Source organism: Xenia sp. Carnegie-2017, unplaced genomic scaffold (assembly GCF_021976095.1).
Source record: "Xenia sp. Carnegie-2017 unplaced genomic scaffold, XeniaSp_v1 HiC_scaffold_14, whole genome shotgun sequence".
NCBI lineage: Eukaryota > Metazoa > Cnidaria > Anthozoa > Malacalcyonacea > Xeniidae > Xenia > Xenia sp. Carnegie-2017.
Genome location: NW_025813447.1, coordinates 10829790 through 10850860, shown reverse-complemented (window position 1 = coordinate 10850860; position 21071 = coordinate 10829790). Strand labels below are relative to the sequence as shown.

The window sequence follows — 21071 nt, the reverse complement described above, 5'->3', positions numbered from 1 at the left end:
ACAAAAAGACGTCTTATTATTTCTCGTAAGAACAAAATCTCTGAAAAAGTTTTACTTGAATGCGCTACATTATAAAGATGAAAAATTACGATATAAAACAAAAATTTTATTTCAACTATCACATTTACTGCTTTTACGTCCATTAACGCAAAGTAAAAATTAATTAGAATACAACGTTTCTTGCACTATGCACAGATTAGACCAAACACATTTTGTATTAAATCTGCTTACTTTTGTTGTTTATGCAATGTAATCAAGAGAAAATATCAATGACCTGCTCTATAAATACGAATAAAGTACAAGACTAGCTTCCTCTAGTATAATAGATCGTAAGTTTACAGCCTTGAGCGTGATCATATATAGTAAGGTAGCAAATCTTCATTATAATTATATGCGCGATGGTAACGCTTGGTTCATATGCTACATTTACTAAACATAACTAAGTTTCTCGTAAATTATGTACATCTTATCAATGTGCACTGTTTATAAAAATAAAATTTCAACAAAAAATTTCGCCCACAGTTCTTATGCGTTCTTCAATTAGTCACTGATTTAAAATGTCTAGAAAATAATACAACATAACGAGAAGATTTACGACAAGCTTTAAGCAAACGGTGCTAAAGGTGTGCGAAGGGTGAAAAGAACAAAACGAATAAAAAAGTTCCTTACCTGTTCATCATTACAGTCCTCGGTCCAATGATCAAAAACTAAAAAAAAAATTCATTTAAAAAAATTTCGCTACAATAATGTATGTGACGTCACAATAACGCTACATAATAAACCAATAGTGTGTGACGTTTGCATTTTAATTCTACATAAAATGAAGAGAGTCCGTCGTTAAGTCGTACATAAAAGGTATGAAGTCTACTAAATACAAAAAACAAACAATAAACAATTTCAGTTCTATATAGCAAAGCTATTCGTCAACTTAACAAACTATCTTTCCAACATTTAACCTACTAATGTTTTTCGAATAGTACCACGAGAGAATTAAAGTTACCCTCACATATCCCACAATAAGGTCTCTCCATATTTCTATCTCCATGATGTTTTGATCCTTCGTTACCTTCACCGCTCTCCTGTAGAGGACATTCATCTGTTTCGTGTTGATCAAACACATCACAAATATCGCAAAACTTTCGCAAACTGTATTTGGGTTTTCCAATGTGGTCGTCGTCGTCGTCGCTGAAAAACAAATGATGATTTATAAAGATGCTGAAATCTCAATGCATTCATCTCCACTAAAAATATCTCTGTTAAGAGCACCTATATTAACAGATAATCCCATGTTGCTCATTGACAACATCTCCATTGACAACATCTCTATTGACAACATCTCCATTGACAACATCTCCATTGACAACATCTCTATTGACAACATCTCCATTGACAACATCTCCATTGACAACATCTCTATTGACAACATCTCCATTGACAACATCTCTATTGACAGCATCTCCATTGACAACATCTCCATTGACAACATCTCTATTGACAACATCTCTATTGACAACATCTCCATTGACAACGTCTCTATTGACAACATCTCCATTGACAATATCTCTATTGACAACATCTCTATTGACAACATCTCTATTGACAACATCTCTATAGACAACATCTCTATTGACAACATCTCCATTGACAATATCTCTATTGACAACATCTCTATTGACAACATCTCTATTGACAACATCTCCATTGACAATATCTCTATTGACAACATCTCTATTGACAACATCTCCATTGACAACATCTCCATTGACAATATCTCTATTGACAACATCTCTATTGACAACATCTCTATTGAAAACATCTCCATTGACAATATCTCTATTGACAACATCTCTATTGACAACATCTCTATTGACAACATCTCTATTGACAATATCCCTATTGACAATATCTCCATTGACAACATCTCCATTGACAACATGTCTATTGACAACATCTCTATTGACAATATCTCTATTGACAATATCTCCATTGACAACATTTCCATTGAAAACATCTCTATTGACGACATCTCTATTGACAACATCTCTATTGACAACATTTCCATTGACATCACTTCTACTAACTTATAACTCAATGATCACACTTGACAGCAGCCAATCGCAAATCACAATCCAGTCAGTTTGTGTATTACCTATCAGACTCCAGACCTTGCAGTAAAATTGGTTCGTCACTAGCCTCCAATAATGCAATAGTTTGTTCGGCTTTCTGGTTTTTATTCTAAAACAATAAACAGATGTTTAATGCTTGTCGTGGTAAATCAGTCATAACGCAAAGAAAGTAAAATTTTCCCTCCTTCTCCCATTACAATCAAACGCAAAGCCTTCGTATGTCTAAAACACAATAAGGAGGACATGTCAAAGTAATCCGAGGAAAAAATCTCAAACAAACCTTAAGATCCACAATGATGGAATTTAAAAATTCAACCTAAACAAACAAAAATTTGATGGATATTTTGATTTTCGTACATGATTAAACACGACACAATGAAGAATGGAATGGATCGTGTTCGAGTGTATATTGGCAGGATAATGAGGGAAAATGTGGATATCTATATATATTTATGAATATGATCTAACATGATACAATCAAAAATGGAATGGATTTCAAATAATTTATACCTGTTCCTCTGCAGACTCTTTCTCAGATTGAACAACAGCAAGTTTAGATTCAGCTTCGTGTAAACGCAACATCAAAGCGGATGCATTCTCTACAAGAACATGATTGAAAATAGCAACGCTAATGTCTGCCCTTCATAAATCCTTCTAATAGATCTTTGCTGCACAAAATTCAAAATCCAAAACACACTTTCCGATAATGTTTGCGGCAGTGAAAACAAAGCTAGAGTTTAGGTAACTCTAACTTGTGTGGGAAGAAAAATTAGGAAGTACATGTCATAATAGACTTAGGGCAAAACCTCACCAAGAATATCGCCATCCATCGGTGATTTAGGAAAATCATCGTTTCCCATCTTTTCGATTTGTTCTTGATAAATTCTTATCTCATCTTCCTTCTCTTTCAATGCATTTTTCGCTTCTTCAAAATCCTCTTTAAGTATCAAAACTTCACTGTTCAAGTCTTTTGTCTTTAGGGATGCACTATCCAAATATTAATGAAAAAGAAAGCTCAATAACAAGAAGTAGGCAGGTGTTGTGGGTTAAAAGTGAATATGTTCTATGAAAAGGAGCGGTAGAGATGTGAAGACCAGAAAGGTCAAATACGAAAGGCGTAGGTTTAGGAACAAGTTTCAACTGCATCTTTCAAATAGAAAAGTTAACTTACTTCTCAGCAGCGTCGCTCATTTTTTTTGAAAGATTGCTGACTTGACTCTCTAGCTCTTCAGATTTTTCTTGAAGCTGAATTGAAGATCGTTATAAAGTCATACAAAGTTTTCAATTAATAGCTACCAACTATGAAAGAAGAACTTTTATTTGCTGTCTTCATCGTGCCGCCATCCTGCAAATTTGGTCCTGCTATGCAAATATTTAAGTGTAAAAAAAATAAATTTCTAAAGAAATGAATGATGATTATGTTGTGAAATTAACACAGCAGGACCAAAACTTGCAGTCTAGCTTCGATACTGTTAACATCATCATAGTTTTCTCGTCCTACTGACTGCCTCACTTACCTGAATTTGTTCGTTTTTTAATTTATTAATTTCATTAGTCTTGGTAGCAATGACATGTTCTAAAGTCTTTTTTTCTTTTTGCAAATTATTAATGAAATCAGTATTCCCGACATTTTCTTTCTTCGCAATCTCCCTATAACACAATGAAAAAATGAATGTTCTCTTAATCTTGGCAAAATCTCGTTAAAAAAAACGTCCTTACAACTGTGATTTCAACGAAGATAATCGCGATTCCATAGCTTCTTGCTGTTCATTTTTTTGTCGACCGGATTCAGAATTTATTGTTTCTATCTATATGACATGTGAAAACAAAAATTAATTTCAATATCATATTAAACGAAAATGTTGTTTGGCATGAAAATAACTGTCGATGTATGCCTTGAGTATAAGTTACTGACACAACTGATGATCATATGAAAGTAAAAGTTCCAATTACCTGGGATTCTAAGGAAGCAACTTCAATCGATAGTTCGTCTTTTTCTTTAAGCAACGAATCTCGTTCTAAAGTCAGTTTACCTTCCTCAGTTTTCAAAGCATCAAGCTGTTTATCCTGTTCATCACACAACTTTAATGAAGAAAAAAACCCAATAACGTTCATCATAAGTAAACTTATCTCCGTAATTAATCAGCAATATTAAAATCCTTATCAACCTTGATAACATCATTTCTTTCGGCAACCAATTCTACATTTTTTTGAGTCAATTCGCGACATTTTGTCTCCAAATTTTTGTATTCCAAATGTAAGTTTTCCTTTGCTGAAACCGTTTCATCTTTCAAACGTTCGCATTCTTTGATCAATACTTGAAGCTCTTTCTACATCGTAAAAAATAGTTCTTGCGTAATCTATTCGCGTAATGCAATACGATCCATACACAGGCAGCTAAAAACAAACTGTTGTCAAACAAAAATAAATACATAATGCATAAAAACTAACCTCTTTCGATGCAGCTTTACTGATCTGCGATGAAATTTCTATTCGATGATTTTCAGCTAAGATATTTTGTTTTTCTCGAAGATCGTTAATGGTCAGAGTGAGAGAGTTTATTTCGCTCTGAAGAACTTCTTTCTCAAGGCAGAACGCCTGATCCTGAGAGATAATTACCACTAATAATTTATGAAATACCCTACTTTGAATTCTGCTATTATTAAAAAGAAAATAAAACCCACCAATTCCTCCTTTTCTTTTATGATTTCTTTTTCTCGATTTAATTGAATGTTTAGTTTATTTTCCATATCATTCGCGACTTGTTGTTTAATTTTGGAATCTTCAATACTCTCCTCGAGTTGTTTTTTGGCGTTCACGAGGTGATCATCCAATTGCTTCTCCTTCTGTTTTGCTATATCTCTCTCTAAAGCCATATTGTTCTCCAGTTGAGACACATTAGCCTTAGCCTCAATCAATTCTCCCTCCAGTTCAGTAATTCTCGCGTTCAAATTCATCAACGTGATCTAAAGGTTTCACAACACTCTCGCTGTAATGATATGTCAAACAAGAAGAGGTAAAGATAACATACCTTGCTATTTTCATCTTTCTCGCTCATGGCAGCCAGATTTTCTCTAGATAGTTCATTATATTTTCTTTCTAAAGTTTGCAATTTCTCCTCTCTTATCTTTAGGTTGGTTTCTATTTCTATGTTCGTATGTTTATATTGTCTTAGTTCTTCATTCAACGATTCGTTCTCTTGCTTCATCCTCAAAACGTCTCCTTTAGCTGCGGTCTTTTCATTCTGCCAAACAAAGCACTAACATAAGTTGTCAATATTAAGTGGTCAATTTTCCATGACAGTTTTTCCACCATCATCGATACAACCGAAGTTACATTAAACCAGAAAATCGCCATCACCTTAAAATAAGTGCGTCTTACCTCGACGGTTGATAACCTATCGTTCAAATTCACTCTCTCCTTCTCCATGTATTCTCGTTGATCATTCAACATTTTCTGTAGTTCAGATGATTCGTGATCTTTCTTGATCAATAACTGCTTACTTTCATGTAATTCTTTTTTCATATTTTCCAATGACATCTCCAGTTTATGGTCACTATCTGCAGAAATTCAGAATGAAATCAATAAAATTTGAAATAATTTGAATTTACACTTTTTTGCTACAACTGTCATGACAGATTTTTTATTGATGCATTTACGTACAACTACGTAAATTACCAATATAAGTACACCCCCCCCCCACAAACACACAAAGTCACCATTTAACATTGTAGCGACGGCCTGATCATCTTTTAATTCATCAAAACTTTGCTAACCTTTATTTGTTGTGTCAACACTCCGTTTTAAATTTTCAAAATCATTCCGTGATTCATCCAGCTCTACTCTAAGTTCCTTCAACTTCGCTTCGTTGGCCTGCTTATCCAAACGAGCTTCGAGCAGTTCATTTTGTAATTCTGTGATTTTCAGATTCTTTTCTTCATATTGTGATGATAGTTCTTTGATGGTGGTTTCGTCCTGTTTCACATGATCCTGTTTCATATGAGAATGTTCAAGCCAAGAATATGAGATACAAAAAAGACCACAAGAATTGAATGAAATGATTTAATAAATGCAAACAAATTTGTTTGTTAGCAAAGCTTTTCACCATTAAAAACTGAGTTCATAACTCTATCTACTTCATGTGCAACTTGACGCATAAAGATTTAAAGATGTTTAAAAAAAGGGATGGTTGTGAATGGGTAATATAAACAGAAAAACTAAGTCATTTAGCCACCTTAAGTTCATCATCTGTGATTTTTTCTTCTTCCAGCATAAATTGCAATTCTTCATATTTCCTAAAATAAAACCATCAGTAGAACATAACATGTTTCTGCACTGTAAGATTTACAATCTAGCAAGAAAATACATAGAGAAATCAACAGTCATGAATGTATATTATATGAGATAAAATTACTTCTTTTCTTCATCAAGTTTTGCTTGAATTATAGAGTTTTCAGATTTTGCTGTTTGGAGATTTGATTTGAGGGCATTAATAATGTCATCTTTATCTTTCAAAAGCTTGATAAGAGGAGAGATAATTTAACATTTACAAACCAGAATCACCTCCTTGAACAAATGAAAAAATGATTAATGAAAGAATGATTAATGAATGAATTAATGAATGAATGAATGAATGAATGAATGAATAAATGAATGAATGAACAAACAAATGAATATCTTTTAGGTATTTTAACAATTTAGCCTAATTTACTAAAGTTGATTTCCACAAAAGGCATGTAGCTCTTCTCATTAAAAAAAACAAGATATTCAGATTAATAGTTATTCTAAAAGTCGGATCTGATCATACCTGCTCATTGATGGAGTTTTTGCTGCTCTAAAAAACACCGAAAGTTGATTTAAGGTTTTCTTCAAATTAATAGACCCTATCTTTTCAATTTACCTTTCCATTCAATGTGACATCGTTAACCTTCTCATTTTCTCGCTCCACTAACATTTTATGGATTTCCCGTTCTCGCTCTTCAAGGGCACTCTGAGATGCAAACAAAAAAACACAAAGGAAGGCAGCTTTAGATTTTGTAAATATTCAAATTAAAATATGCTGCCGTGACTCTATCCAACATAAAACTGAACTTTACCTGCAGTGCAACAACTTGTTGTGTGTTTGATGTTGTCTTCTTTAGGCCAATATGATGTGATTCATTGGATTTTGAAAGGTCCTTAAAAACACAGATATTATTTCAGAAAATCTAGTTGAATCATTTTCTACTAGTGTTGACTTACATCATCCTCAGCAATATGTTTTTCACCAGGAGATGGAAGATGAGGCAGTGTCTCAGATGCAACATCAGAGTCTATTGAAGACGTTTTACTGAAGACCATCTTGGCAGCAACATCCAGTGATGGTATGGGTGAATTTGACAGTTTTGCATTAAACACTTTCTTCTTAGACTTCGTAACTTTAGAAGATGGTGCAAACAGACCATACAACATCTCACAAGTGAAATACCTAAATGAAATCAAGGGTCATTAGGTTAAAACACTTCTTGTTAATGCTCTAAGAAATGCCAAGTCTGTTCTCAATGCTGATTCTTCATTTGTCATTACCTTACCATATTATTTTCTATACAACCTATCCATACATAATGTCAATGCATGTGGTTTAATGTTTCTACAGTAAATAATTCATGCTTCAATTAACTTCTTCAGACTTCAAGCCATGTCATATAATACATACATGTACATGGTTATAAAAACAATAGACTATCAAAAACGTAAGCCTTAAAAACACCACCTTGTTCCAGCTACAGCCCCGTCATTCTTTCCTAATGGTTCTTTCAATTCAACACCTGCCCATTCACCTTTAGCAAATTCAGTAGGTCCAAGATATCTTAAAATCCCCAATTTACTACCGCCTACTAAAACTTCGTCTCCAATTTTCAAAGACTCGCTTAAAATTGTATTGACATCGGACGTGGAGTTTTTAGAAACAATGTTTATTTTATGAAGTCTGTTTGGTTTAGAGAATACACCATGCAATGGCTGGCAGTCAAAATATCTAACACCAGCAACAGAGCCATCATTTTTCCCTTCAGCTTCATCTAATTTCACGCCAGCCCAAAGACCTTTGGCAAATTTTGTTCCGCCTAAATACTCAATAACTCCAGATTTGGTGCCTGCTACAAGAACACGATCGCCAACTTTAAACAGAATCCCTGTCGCCTCATCTTTTAGAGATTCTTGAGTTTTCTCTCGAGTTAAGACGGGAGGTATTTGTTCTTTAACAAGAGAGCTTTGAGAACTAGATAATTCACGTCTTAGACTTGTAGAATGGACTTCTTTGGACGAATCTCGCCTCAGTGCAGCACCGTCACCGAAATTAGATTTAGGGGCAACAAGACCTAACTTCGATTTACCAAGTGATCCGTTTTGCTTAACAGTTCGTGGAGTTAAAATTGCATTTGTACTAGAAGGCAACGCACTTCTTTTTTCGGTTTTAGGAGTTTCCTGTGGGCCATTCGAACGTTTCAAAACAGGCTGTTTTAAACCACTTTTCGATGAAATATCTGTCGACGAAGGAGGCTTTAAACCGCTTGATCTTGGGGCAACAATGCTGTCAGATTTTGGCGCTGGTGCTTTAGAAATTCTACTAGCAGGTGCCTTAAGACGTGAACTAACTGGTAGATTACTCATTGTGGTGTTTTATTTAGTCTTTTTCTTCAAATATTTTATTAATAAGTTTACATATATTCGACTATCGGTCGTCATCATCATTCTCAAGTTCTACATATATTTGACACAATACGACATTTACCTAATAATTTATGCATAGCGGGGAATCGTCTAGATAACAAACGTTCCGGGCACATAATTCGTGCATAAACCCGAGGCCCAGGGAGAATTTTTAATTGAATGACGTCATGGCGTCCCTCCGGCGGTGACAACTAGAGTAGAGGGCATCCGATACTTCTTAGCTTGAATGGATGTTGTTAGAATGCCTCAAAATGATTAATCAATAGTGCTCCATCTTTAGTTAAGAATTCTCCAATATGTTTTTGATATAGTCTTCGATAACATTTATCACTAAAATAATAAAAAAAAACACAACAATATGAGATTTTACAGACATGCAAGATTACAAGATAAATGCAGCAATATGGCAAAACAACCTGCTTGATTACCAACTGTTGTTGCTAGATTGTAAAATGTCTCGTTGTTTTCATTCTTTATTGTCATATCAGCACCATATTCCAAAAGTTTCCTCACAAGTTCAGTGAAACCACCTAATACAGCATACATTAAAGCTGTTCCTCCTTCCTGGAAAAATTCACAAATTGGTTAGAAACCTTAGAAAATTAAAATGGAAAAAATATGTAGAAATAAATATTTAGAGTACCAAGTCAGTGTGATTAATATTTGCCCCATGATTTAACAATTGATCAACAATGTTACTTTGTCCCTGACTTGCTGCAAATAGCAATGGTGTTTCTCCTCCAAGTCCTTCAATATTTGGATCTGCTTTGTGTTCAAGCAAAAGTTTGATCACAGATTTCTGTGTGATAAAACATAATAAACACAATAAGCAACTCACACAATAAACAAACTTATTTTGTTTAAACTATAATATACAAAAGACGTGACAAAACATTGCCCATAGTTTCCTAATTTTTCCCAAACCTTGGCAATGTATTTTGATATTTTCAACATGCAAACAAGGTATTTTATAATGGCGAAAACTGTGGTTTAAACTCCAGAAAAAATATTTGCAATGGAGAAAATTCTGTACTTGTGGGAGAAAAGTATGTCTTTTATATACGGAATTACATTCCTTGAGTTACCTGTCTATGTGCAGCAGCCCACATGAGTGGAGTCAGACCTTCTTGATCAGGTGCATTTAGATCAACTCCTGACGATGAAATTAACAATTTTAACAAGACAGCAAGAATGGATGGATTTTATGATTAACGACTACCTTTTTGCATTTCTTCCTTAACTTTTGCCAATTTTCCTTGAGCAGCAAGACAATGCAATGATGGATCTGTAGTGAATTAATGTGGCATGTATTGAAAATAAAGAAAAAAATTATTGAACATACAAATTATCAGTCAGAGTGCTAAAACAAACTCACGTTGCGCATTATTGCTGACTTCAGGGCCAGGAGTAACACTTTCACTATTCGCCGTCTAAACGAAAGTTTCGAAAAGATCTTGATTGATGGCAGACAGAAAGCAGATAACTGCACATCTAGCTAAATAAATTAAGTCTTCGCTAACCTTTACAGCATTCATACTAGGTTTAAAACTCCTACTCTTTCTAGTTGACGAGCGAGCTCTCTGATACACTGGCACATCTAACGAACAAAGAAACACATTATTCACACATGTCCTTCTTTAATACAATAAACACACGTGTTCATATACATATAAACAAACGCGTCCTGCTGATTTTATCGCGGAGCACAATTAACAAATATAACAACAGACGTAGGTACAAACCCCAAATTTTTGAGTGATCTCCAAGTACAGCAGCAACTTCTTGATCGGCGACAAAATCATTTTGCTGATTGCAATTATAGCTCACATTGAGAAAATCTATCATTTTTTCTGTGTTCATTTTACAAAAAAGGCATCTGCATAGCAAATTATCTGTCGTTCCTTCCTTAAATTCAGGCTGATTTGCAGGCTTGGAGAAAGTGATGCAGGCTATATACACGGCCTCTAGCTCCAAATATTACTATACAATTTGTAACAGTTGTTATTACCATATTTTGTTACCATACCAGTGGCTGTTACAGTATGAATAATATTCAATCGTGAAAATGTATAATAAAAATGACTATGACCAGGTACTGATTTCCCTATTTAAATTTTTACGCAAATTTAGAAGTTGCACTTTAGAAAGGAGAATTATTATATATTCTCAAAAATAAAATCGTACGAACTTTCTTTAAGTGTATCATTTCATTGAAAAAATGGTATTTCAGATAAAGCTACAGAAAGTTATTAAGCGCGCCAAACTTTTTACGATACAACGGTTGACAAGGAGGATGAAAATGTTAAAAAATAAACGGTAGGTTGGCAATATTCCTAGATGTATTTTTTCTTTATCTCTCCAATCGTTGATAGCATTTAAAGTTAAAGGTAGTTATAAGAAGACCAGCTGCAGTGCTAACAAGAATTAATTTCTAGGGGTACAGAACAACAGCGGGCAAAAAACCGGAGAAAAATCACAAGACTGGAGGAGGAGATGGAGAGAATTAAAGTAGTGGAACTTTTTAACATTTTCATACTATTTTCAGTCTTTTGTATTTATTGCATGCAACAGAAATTTTAATTGCTTTGGTGACACATGCTTGTGCTCCATCAAACAACAGGACATTAACAGTGAAAAAGTGTCAGAAATCATCACAAGTAGGATGTCACTGGATCAAAGTGAGGTGGACCTTCCATTTTTTGAAACATTTTCTGCAAATGTTCAAACTAATAAGTATTTCCAACTATTGGTTATTTTCAGCTTTCCACTTATAATTTAGAAGAACAAGCACTTTGGAAGTTAATCTCCTCAAACCCTATTCAGGATTATTTGAATTCAAGCAGCATGCCTGGTTTGAAACAACTCAAATTATTCCACTTCACCTATCATACATTTTTCATCAAGTTTTTTCGTATTTTTGTAGCATTAATACCTCAATTTAAAGATGTTTCTTCAACAAAAAGATTGCAAGACAATTTAGATAAAGCTTCCCCTGAAATCTTTGAAGACAGCGAGAGTAACTGTCACAAGAATATTTCCTGTCATTACCAAGGTGTTATCAATGAGTTGAATGATAAAAACTTTTCTAATGATCACGTCAACCAATCAGATTCCAAGTTGAGGTGTTCCGACAATCAAAGCAACCTATCAGATATTGATATGAGCATCATAGATGAGAATATTGGTCAATCAAAGGTTCAATCCATGCATACCTCATTTTTTGTCCACAATCTTTCTTCAGCTAAGGGGAATGAAAATAAAAAAGTTCAGCAACAAAATAGATTCATGGATCAGAGCAAAAAAAACAAGTTCAATGTTAAGAAAAAGGTGCTTGTAATATTGAAAAAACAACTACTAGAATCATTGTTTCGACTGTTTTTGCTATGTAGATGTCACAAATTATTTTTGTTTGTTTAGTTCTTTTTTATCTGAATAATTTCATTCATGTTTAGCAAGCCAGAGTATCCACCAACAGAATGGGGCAACGAGCAAGACAAAAGTAAACCAGGTTCTAAGATAAAACATTATGATTCTCAAATTCTTAAATTGGTGAACATTATTTCTTAGACTATGGAGGCAACAATATGGCTCAAAAGCTAAACATGTTAAGAAATTTACAAAGAAAACAAGGATTGAACCAAATTCGAAGAAAGAGAATGAAAAACCAAGGCAAAAATTCACTGGTAGACTTATTTCCATGTTATAAAAAGCCATAGATAGTAGATGATCACTACAAAATTCAATTTTTCAGCTGTAAAGAGAAAAGAGGTCAAGAATGACTTATCAACTAACCATCCTTCATGGGAAGCTAGCAAACGACGCAAACTACAACATAATATCAGCGAAGTAAAGTTTCAAGGACAGAAAATCACTTTTGATGATAGCGATTAAACAGTTAAAACGTCTTACATTCTAAAGAGTGGGATTTTCATTGTAAATAGTACAATTTAATAATTAAATATTTATTGCATTAGATGAAAAACCTAAATGTCATATTTAATGATATTTTTGTTAAAATGTTATTTACCCAAACTACCAAAACTACACTGGAAATTTTTGTGATTTTTTGTCAACGTGAGCGCTCAACTTTTACCTTTTTATACCTTCATTTGCCGTTCAAAAAGATCCCGTTTCCGGTTTCTCTACTCTTTAGGCTGGAAAAAAATATCGTTTAAACATCCATTCATATTTGAAACTTTATTCCCGAATTCAAACCATTCACTTAATCATAATAGATCCAAAGCTAAGCTCTCCACAAACAATACCAATCATTAACCATTCAGTCTAACCCATTGATGATATATTCAATGGTTTAATCCCTAGGAATAGATAAATAGGTACGCAGAGCGTACATGTGGCTAGCCACGAAATAGACAAGCAGATATAGCCACTAAAAAACAGCGAACTTTGAAAATGTTCCAGATTGCAAAAATGTGCTTTGAACTCAATCTTCCGTCGAATGACCGTCCCAAAAAAGCCTTACATGTTTGATGCTGTACATGTTAGTTTTAGTCTGTAATTAGTAAATGTGAAATAAGTTCATTCAACCAATAATCGAACACATTTATTTCCGTATGAATACTAAGCATACCAGACACGTCATACAGATGCAGTACTGTTTTTGTAATAGGATGACCGGGTACTTCAGTAGTTGTACTCTTTATCATTACATTTTAACAAGACTGAATCTACTCGATTCTGTACCGATAGCGAAAAGCCTAACAGTAACTTTGAAGGAAGCCTCGCACATTGCACATTGTATCATTGCACTTACGCTAATCTACAAAGATAAGTAGTGATGCATATAAAAAACGCAGGAAATGTATTTATTTGATGTCTGGTTTACATTTTATTCAACAAAGCATTGTCACAAAAACAAGTAAAAACTGGACAATGCATCACTTTCGCGCAAACAACATATAATTTATGTTTGCGGTGATGAAGCTTGTAGTTTGTGGGGAGGTTTGTGGTTTTATCATGGGTTTTATGATACCCTTAATTTACAATATTGTCGGTAAAACAGAGGCCCGGATGGAATTATGAAAGGCAATAATGGAAGCACGATAAAAATAAAAACATAAACAAACAAAATGGCGTTGGAACGAGAAAAATTAAAAGTCGTTCGATGTTCACATTTTGAACTGAAAAAGCTTGCAGAGAAATACGAAAAGCCCAAAAAAGTAATAAAGGACTCGAAGTCGATGTACGAATTTGAGAAATGTAACACTTTGTCGGAAATTACCACCGAGAATAAAAGCCAGGCTGTGAAGACACAAAAATCATCACGTCAGCAAAATAATATTTCTTTTACAAAGACGAAAGGAAAGGTTTCTGTAGTATCTGATGGTAATGCTGATGTTAATGCTGATGGAAATGCAGAGGGGGGACTCTTTTCCGCTGATGAAAAAATCACCCGAAAAAATGGACTTATCGAAACTAACAAAACAAGATTAGATGTATCAAGAGAACAAGAACCATTTGTGAATAATGAACCCTGTGAAAGCAGTAAGATATCAAGAGCTATGAAGGAGGATAATTATGCGTATGACAGAGGATCTATTTCACCACACAGATTGCTGTATGACCCATCCAATGATAAAGGAGAGTCGGTATTGAATAGACTTAACATGAAGATGTTAAGACTTAAAATGGATGATGCAGGAAATGAACCATACGATGATATTCATTCTGTGAAACAATATCAAAGGAGTTCAAAAAAGTTTAACAAGCAATTGGTTGAAGGTCATTTATTTGAATTGAGAAGTCTCATCACAGATTTGGATAATCTTCTGTCACGACAAACATTGGCAAGCAACAAGGATACTATAGAGCAGATCTTCAAACTGAGCTCCAAGGTTCAGGAAAAATGCAAAGAAATCATGTTGACTGATCTTAATGTCTTCATAACTAAAGAGGTGTATCTAAACCTCTGGCGCAGTGGTATCTACCAAGTTATTGAGAAGTTGCGTTTCTTTCAAAGATCTTCACAAGAAGTTCAGGATTGTGCACTCGATGTATGGCATATCTTAAAAGAATTTCTTCAAGAAACCAATACTTTCATACAAAGTCTTGTAACTAGCCTTGAAGAACTGCATAGTTTTTCATTGAGGCATTTTTTAGATCTTCCATATCACTTTGAGAATTCTAGCCGAGGGGTAAGGCTCCCAATTTATATGCCCATGTTTCAATACACACATTCAAATTTCTTTAAACATCCTAGGTCAAAATGTCTTTATTATGCTGTCATCATTTTATGATATTCCTTGGTGATACTGAGCGATACCTACAAAACTTGTCGCCAACGAAAGACTGGAGTATTGCCAGGTCATTGTACATCAAGGCAAGCAAAATAGCGCCAAGAAATGCCAAGCCTTTCAACCAGTTGGCAGTGATTGCTGTGTATGCGAAGCGGCGGCTTGATGCTGTGTATAACTACATGCGTTGTCTGACTGCCAGTAATCCTATTTTGACAGCACGTGAAAAGTTGCATGCCATATTTGATGACGTGCAACGAAAGGTAGAAACTCTCTATATAGTTTTTAGTGGTCCTAAACATGATGTAATTATCTTGGTTATGGATTGTAGAAAAGGGACACAGCTTTTGTATTAAAAGAAACATTTTTTGTCAGGTGAACGATTTACTGGCAATCGATGCAGCTAAGAAAACGAAACAAACAAGCACCAAGAAAAATACGTTCAACTCGTTGAATAGTACCAGAAAAGGTAATTTGGTTTCCCAATCGAGCGAGCGGGAAGCAAGAGAGGAACGCAGACATGAAATGTGGGTATTTTATCAAAATGGCATTCGTCGAGAGTTTCTTCTTACTCATCGTGGTCTTCAACGGAAAGAACAGAATAATTCTCACAGTGAAATAAACAAAGAGAGGGCAATAATCTCGTTAAACGAGGTACATGAAATTTATAAATATGTGTGGATTGAGGTGGTGAACATAGGGTATTAGTTGATTAAACTAAAACAAAACGAAGGATTTTCTCGAAAAAATACATTTCACATTGTCCATTTCAATGATATTGAGAAATACACAAAAATCCTAAAAACTCTGTACTACAAGGTAATATCTTGTACATTATTCTGACGATCGTCAAAATTTGAACCATATTTGGATCGAAGTATACAGATTTAAGAATTTAATGTGTATTGGTCAATAGTCAATATTATTGGTTAGCACAATGTCCATTTTTGGAATGTTCTTTATTTTATTTTTGTTTAAACTCTCACCTGGAGAAGGATTTTGATTGAAACACTAATGAAGCCTCTTTCCTAGATTAAAAAAGAGTTTGAAATCATTTTTCTCCATTGTCATGCGATGTTATACTCAAAAATTGGGTGAGTAGCTACTTTAGCGAAATTTAAGAATGAAAACCACTGTTCGAATTAAACGGTCATTCCCCCTCCCAGGATTGATCGTTTCTCCCAACACCATGGAAAGATGGTCAATTTGCTGCGCATGCTTTTGCGACATCCATCAAATGAAGCGGTCCAAATGAAGCGTCTTGTCGAGATTATGGTGATCAATATCTTTGGGATAGAGAATGTCGTACAAGAAAGTTTGTATAAAATAAGAACTCGCATAAGTTGTATAAAACACCAACGCAGGATTTTTTTCAGGTTCAGGCGTATGTTTTGAAGGAACGCCCGTGGACTTGGCCTTAAATTTAGCCAGTGACGTAATGGAATGCTTATGTAAGGCAACTATTGACGTCATAACGTCTTCTGGTAAGTTCCAGTTCCCATACGGATTTCTGTTTTTGAGTAATATCACTAACCTTCTTTCTTGTATGCTGCAGAGAGAGATAATAGTCACGTGCTTGTGTTGACCAATTACGTACCAGCAATAAAAGTGTGGTTCGATTGGATGAAATTAAATATTGATTTGTTGAGGTCATCTTCTATAAGGTGCAAATAAATGCAATTTAACGTCATTTTACAAGTTAAGCACCAGAAGTATTGAAAATGTATTCATTATATTTTCTTATAAAAGCGTAAAGAAGGAACATTGGACTTCTATAGCTGTCCTTTTAAACTCGTTGAGACCGTTGTACTACTCAAATGATGAAGACTCATTCACTCCAGGTTGTAATGGAGCACAAGTTAAAAATGTAACAATCGGTTGCTCTTAGTTACTACTTCAAATTACTCTCAAACGTTATAGGTGACGTAATTGTTACATTACCTGAAGATGATCTTCTTGTTGGTTTTAAAATATTAGCGCATGCGTCGAAACCGCGAGTAAACGTTGAGGCTAACTGTGACCAGGTGAGCACGATTGAATTGAACTAAAACAAAACAAAATGTTTATCAAATTACCCAATAACTGGTGGCCAGCCTCTCGGTGAAGCTAAATTAGAAGTTTTGTTGAAATACCGCATTGCCCTTTTTGGCAAAATGTGAAAATTGCGTTTGTTTTTTCAGGAAAAGGTTCGCCGTGAATTAAGACATAACGCTTTGCAGTCCATGGTAAATTTTTTTTGCGACTTTGAAGATTTGCCTTTGAGATTCGAGCAAGCTTCTCAGCTATATTACGTCACGGACACAATGATAAGTGTATCGAGCGAAGATAATCAAACGAATGGAAATGGATTTGAAGAAGTAATGTTTGACTATTTTAAGAGAAATACAAACTATGAATATTTATGAGATATTAACGTGTAATGTTAAATGCCTGTTCTGTCGCAGGTTGTTGTTGATGATGATGATGATGTCATCATAGAGAGTGTGGAGGATGTTGACTCCGAGTAAGTTACCATAGAAACATGAAACGTCACTTGTCACTCAAATCAAAAATATTTCATTTAAACGTTGTGCTTTTAGCTCGGAATTAACAAGTCCTGTTCGTGAATTGAGGGTAAAATGCATTGTCATCTCTTATATCAACTGATGTTATGAATTCATTATTTATATTTTGAGTCGTTTCATATTTCTCAATGGCCAGGCGAGGAAAGATGCCCTTAAAAATCAAATTTTACATCAACAACAGAGAAAAGATGAAGCACAAGTATATCATTTGCTATCGTAATGATTTCGTATATGCTCACCGATTATTGAAGATTCGTTTTCCTTCTTTTAGGCCGTACTCAACAAACACTCCAGTATGCCCACACTCATGTTAGAGATCAACGTTCAATATCTCGTACCTGATACAAACTGTTTCATCGATCATCTTAGTGACTTGCAGTCGATTGTCGATTCACGGTTTTGTACAATTGTCATCCCATTAATTGGTACATCTTAGAATAACTCATTACAAATCTAAAAAAGTCATAAAAGATGTTACAAGGCTGAGTATTCACAGTTTATGTTTACAACTTGATTAGTTTTACCTTGCTCGTTCTCTCTCCTGCGTGTGATGCATAATTTTTCGATTACTTCATATAGTCATCAACGAACTTGATGGTCTAGCCAAGGGATTCGCAACAAAGGATTTTAATGAACAACAACGGGTTCAGCACGTCGCTATTAGAGCAAGGTCTTTATATCATAATGACTATATTTTGATTTACATTAATGGTCCAATTCCAAAGCAGATCATGGTTAGGAGCAACTCGCACATTCATTATGACATATTCATTTTTCTTCTCATTCAAAAAAAAAAGATTATCATTAGTACTTTTTTTCTCACAGTTTCGTAGTTCTGTCTTTTCATCATCGCTCAGTGCATTGATCCATCTTCATTTTACAGGAGAGCTGTGGATTTCCTTGAATATCATTTCAGTCTTACCGACTCTCAAATGTTGGCATTAACAAGCAAAGGCTCTGTCTTAACAACAATAGCATTTCGTAGCGAGGAATCGTCAGCAGATAGGGTACGTGCATACTTTTCCTTGACTCATCAATTTGACAGGGCTTAATCTCGTTGTATCGTAATGGAAATGTAAGGATGTAGTTGGATCATCTTGAAACTCAACGGATATAGCAAGATCATCAAGGATCACGAGCTTTTATGTGTACTAATAACACTATGAAACTCTTAACTTGATATGTCTATGATGTCATTTTAGAGTATAAACGATGACATAATTCTCAAATGTTGCACTTATTACTGTGATGCAAAAACAGATATCGTCAACAAACTTGCGTCAGGTAAAATGCAACTTTGTTTTCCACGATATTCGTATAAATTCCTGTATCTAATATCTTTAATCCCTCAATATCTCAAGACGTGTACAGTATACGAGGAACATATAAAAACAAACTTATTTTTTGTTTAGCGGAACAACCTTTCACAATACGACGTAAAGTCGCTCTTCTTACTGATGATCGAAATCTACGCCTTAAGGCGCATGTGCATAACATTCCCGTTGTTAGCATCCAACAATTTATGGAGATGATTACGCCCTGACTCGGGCAGCACTCCACACAAACATGATTGTAGAGTAAAGTTCAGTCATTTGTCAACTGCACGACCGTTGTTGTATGGTTATGTCAGGTGATCAATGATGCATTATGAATGCGGTGAAGGAGGTTTTGTTGATTGGAGGAGACCTAAATGATATGCTATCATACAGATGAGATGCCGACAGTTGCCAAATCCTGGCAAATATAGCGAACTGGAAAATTGCTGGAATGACATGTGACATGGGAGCAAGTGACAAGTGACATGGGAACGACATAAAACAGTGAATGGTTTTAAAACACTTGTGTATGTGAAGAACATGGATATTGAAAAATAATATGACCGAATGTTTTCGTCAATATTTTCTACAGCTTTGTAGACGCCCTCTGGGTATTTTACTAGAGAAAACAACGATTTCTAGAACAATAAACGTTTGAAATGATTTATCATGTTAAACTTAATTAAGTAAACCAATGTGGTTTTCTTTGTTGCTGTTAATGTATCTGTAAACGATAAATATGGAAAGTCGTTTGTTTGTTGAAGTAGCATGTCTTGTTCTGTCGTTGATTTTCTTACTGAATTGGTCGAATTATCAAAATTATTAAAGTAAAAAATCTTAAACTAAAAATGGTGACATACATCTACTTGATTTATCATTATACATTATTCAGTGGACTTATGTTCTTCTTTGCACAAATTGCCGACCTATGAGATGGCAAATTAAAAAATAAAAACAATGAAACGCGTGCGCTGATTGGTCTAGAGCCGTGTTTGCATTAGCCTGTGCAAAACACATCTGAGCTCAACCAATCAAATCTATCAAAACAATCAACCAATCAAAGAGAATTTGCAAATCAATCATGAATACATTTTAGAGGAAGAATCAAAATGCTTGTCTTTTTCGCATTATTGTTATTCTATAAAAGAAATAAAAGATTTTTTCGTGTTTGCACTGGCTTATGAAAACCTCAGAGACATTTGTGAAAACTCTCGAGCATGTGCAACCCTCAACCTTCGGTCTCGGGCTTGCACTGATCTGCTCTCGAGTTCTCCCAAAGGTCTCCTCGGTTTGCATAAGCCTGTGCAAACACATTAAACATCTTTATTTCTTAAATGATGTTTTTGTTTGTTAGCTGCAGTGCGCTCTCATATTAGTAATTTTGTAAAAAAGATCTTCATCAATTGATCTCTGATGTGTTAAATAGTTGCTATGCTAACGACTTCTCGATCCAAAACAAATCTTAAAGAACCTTTGGGATGCATAAGTCCAATACTTTTCCAACTTATACTGAAATTTTTTTCTTCAAGTTTTTTAACAACTCAAGTCTTGTTTACCAATACAAGATGTTTCAGTAAATGGTTTGAACCTGGGAGTATCGTTGCATGTTTGTAAATGTAGATCGTCCAGGTTGGTATAGTCCTGAGAAGGACTGTTTTTGTTGTTGTTGACTGACGTTTCGACAACCTTAGCGGTAGTCATCTTCAGAGTTAAAAAATGTCATTTTTTGACTCCGAAGATGACTACCGCTTAGGTTGTCGAAACGTCAGTCAACAACAACAAAAACAGTCCTTCTCAGGACTATACCAACCTGGACGATCTACATTTACAAACATGTAATAAGATGTTTCCTTACAACGCACAGTTCGGTCACAACCCAAACAATTGAAATTAACTTTCTCGCTTCGCTGGTTTTTTTCTAAATTTGTAATTCAACGATCTTGGTGTTTTGGTCACAACCCAAACAATTGAAATGAACTTTCTCGCTTCGCTGTTTTTTCATTAATTTGTAATTCAACGATCTTGGTGTTTTTCGTTTAATTATCACCGATTATTGAGAACCAACCATACAGCTAATTGTTAAAGATACCACAGGACTCA

The 21071-nt window shown here is 34.6% G+C and overlaps 4 protein-coding genes and 1 long non-coding RNA gene across 10 annotated transcripts; 2 read left to right on the top strand and 3 right to left on the bottom strand.

Annotated features, from left to right (window-relative positions):
* Window positions 1–85: 85 nt before the first annotated feature.
* Window positions 86–8777, bottom strand: LOC124434057 (CAP-Gly domain-containing linker protein 1-like). Of its 3 annotated transcripts, none has more exons than XM_046983916.1 (24): window positions 7879–8777; window positions 7368–7593; window positions 7223–7303; window positions 7027–7116; window positions 6934–6960; window positions 6541–6644; window positions 6361–6421; window positions 5903–6116; window positions 5508–5686; window positions 5158–5370; window positions 4811–5092; window positions 4578–4730; window positions 4295–4456; window positions 4080–4208; window positions 3846–3934; window positions 3644–3776; window positions 3298–3371; window positions 2938–3113; window positions 2637–2725; window positions 2407–2442; window positions 2150–2235; window positions 1001–1185; window positions 670–707; window positions 86–561 (listed from the first exon to the last, which is right to left on the bottom strand). In XM_046983916.1, exons 1-24 carry the CDS (start codon window positions 8775–8777, stop codon window positions 553–555), a joined length of 3735 nt encoding a protein of 1244 aa, XP_046839872.1. In that variant the 3' UTR covers window positions 86–552. The 3 variants fall into 3 exon arrangements, with proteins under 3 accessions (XP_046839872.1, XP_046839873.1, XP_046839874.1); XM_046983917.1 differs by having other exon boundaries at window positions 1007–1185; XM_046983918.1 differs by having other exon boundaries at window positions 1067–1185.
* Window positions 8766–11855, bottom strand: LOC124434059 (ankyrin repeat family A protein 2-like). Of its 3 annotated transcripts, none has more exons than XM_046983922.1 (8): window positions 11770–11855; window positions 10358–10434; window positions 10213–10267; window positions 10057–10122; window positions 9923–9990; window positions 9481–9636; window positions 9254–9401; window positions 8766–9167 (listed from the first exon to the last, which is right to left on the bottom strand). In XM_046983922.1, exons 2-8 carry the CDS (start codon window positions 10370–10372, stop codon window positions 9118–9120), a joined length of 558 nt encoding a protein of 185 aa, XP_046839878.1. In that variant the 5' UTR covers window positions 10373–10434; window positions 11770–11855; the 3' UTR covers window positions 8766–9117. The 3 variants fall into 3 exon arrangements, with proteins under 3 accessions (XP_046839878.1, XP_046839876.1, XP_046839877.1); XM_046983920.1 differs by lacking the exon at window positions 11770–11855 and adding an exon at window positions 10580–10723; XM_046983921.1 differs by lacking the exons at window positions 10358–10434; window positions 11770–11855 and adding an exon at window positions 10580–10713.
* On the top strand, window positions 10805–12819 carry LOC124434058 (protein bud22-like). The gene is made up of 9 exons (XM_046983919.1): window positions 10805–10929; window positions 11068–11153; window positions 11273–11345; window positions 11458–11520; window positions 11598–11688; window positions 11761–12164; window positions 12290–12336; window positions 12405–12520; window positions 12589–12819. Exons 1-9 carry the CDS (start codon window positions 10903–10905, stop codon window positions 12726–12728), a joined length of 1047 nt encoding a protein of 348 aa, XP_046839875.1. The 5' UTR covers window positions 10805–10902; the 3' UTR covers window positions 12729–12819.
* Window positions 12820–13926: 1107 nt separating this feature from the next.
* Window positions 13927–19820, top strand: LOC124434649 (telomerase-binding protein EST1A-like). The gene is made up of 18 exons (XM_046984537.1): window positions 13927–14992; window positions 15058–15354; window positions 15467–15745; window positions 16124–16185; window positions 16258–16406; window positions 16468–16575; window positions 16647–16755; window positions 16841–16932; window positions 17012–17115; window positions 17272–17448; window positions 17536–17594; window positions 17671–17704; window positions 17792–17854; window positions 17927–18080; window positions 18235–18325; window positions 18539–18662; window positions 18858–18939; window positions 19068–19820. The coding sequence occupies exons 1-18, from the start codon at window positions 13928–13930 to the stop codon at window positions 19196–19198; spliced, it is 3180 nt and encodes a 1059-aa protein (XP_046840493.1). The 5' UTR covers window position 13927; the 3' UTR covers window positions 19199–19820.
* LOC124434650 lies at window positions 15832–18092 on the bottom strand. 2 transcript variants are annotated; one of them, XR_006944852.1, is made up of 4 exons: window positions 17994–18092; window positions 17033–17135; window positions 16626–16748; window positions 15832–16119 (listed from the first exon to the last, which is right to left on the bottom strand). It is a non-coding gene; the product is annotated as an uncharacterized LOC124434650 (long non-coding RNA). The 2 variants fall into 2 exon arrangements; XR_006944853.1 differs by lacking the exon at window positions 17994–18092 and adding an exon at window positions 17895–17974.
* Window positions 19821–21071: the final 1251 nt, after the last annotated feature.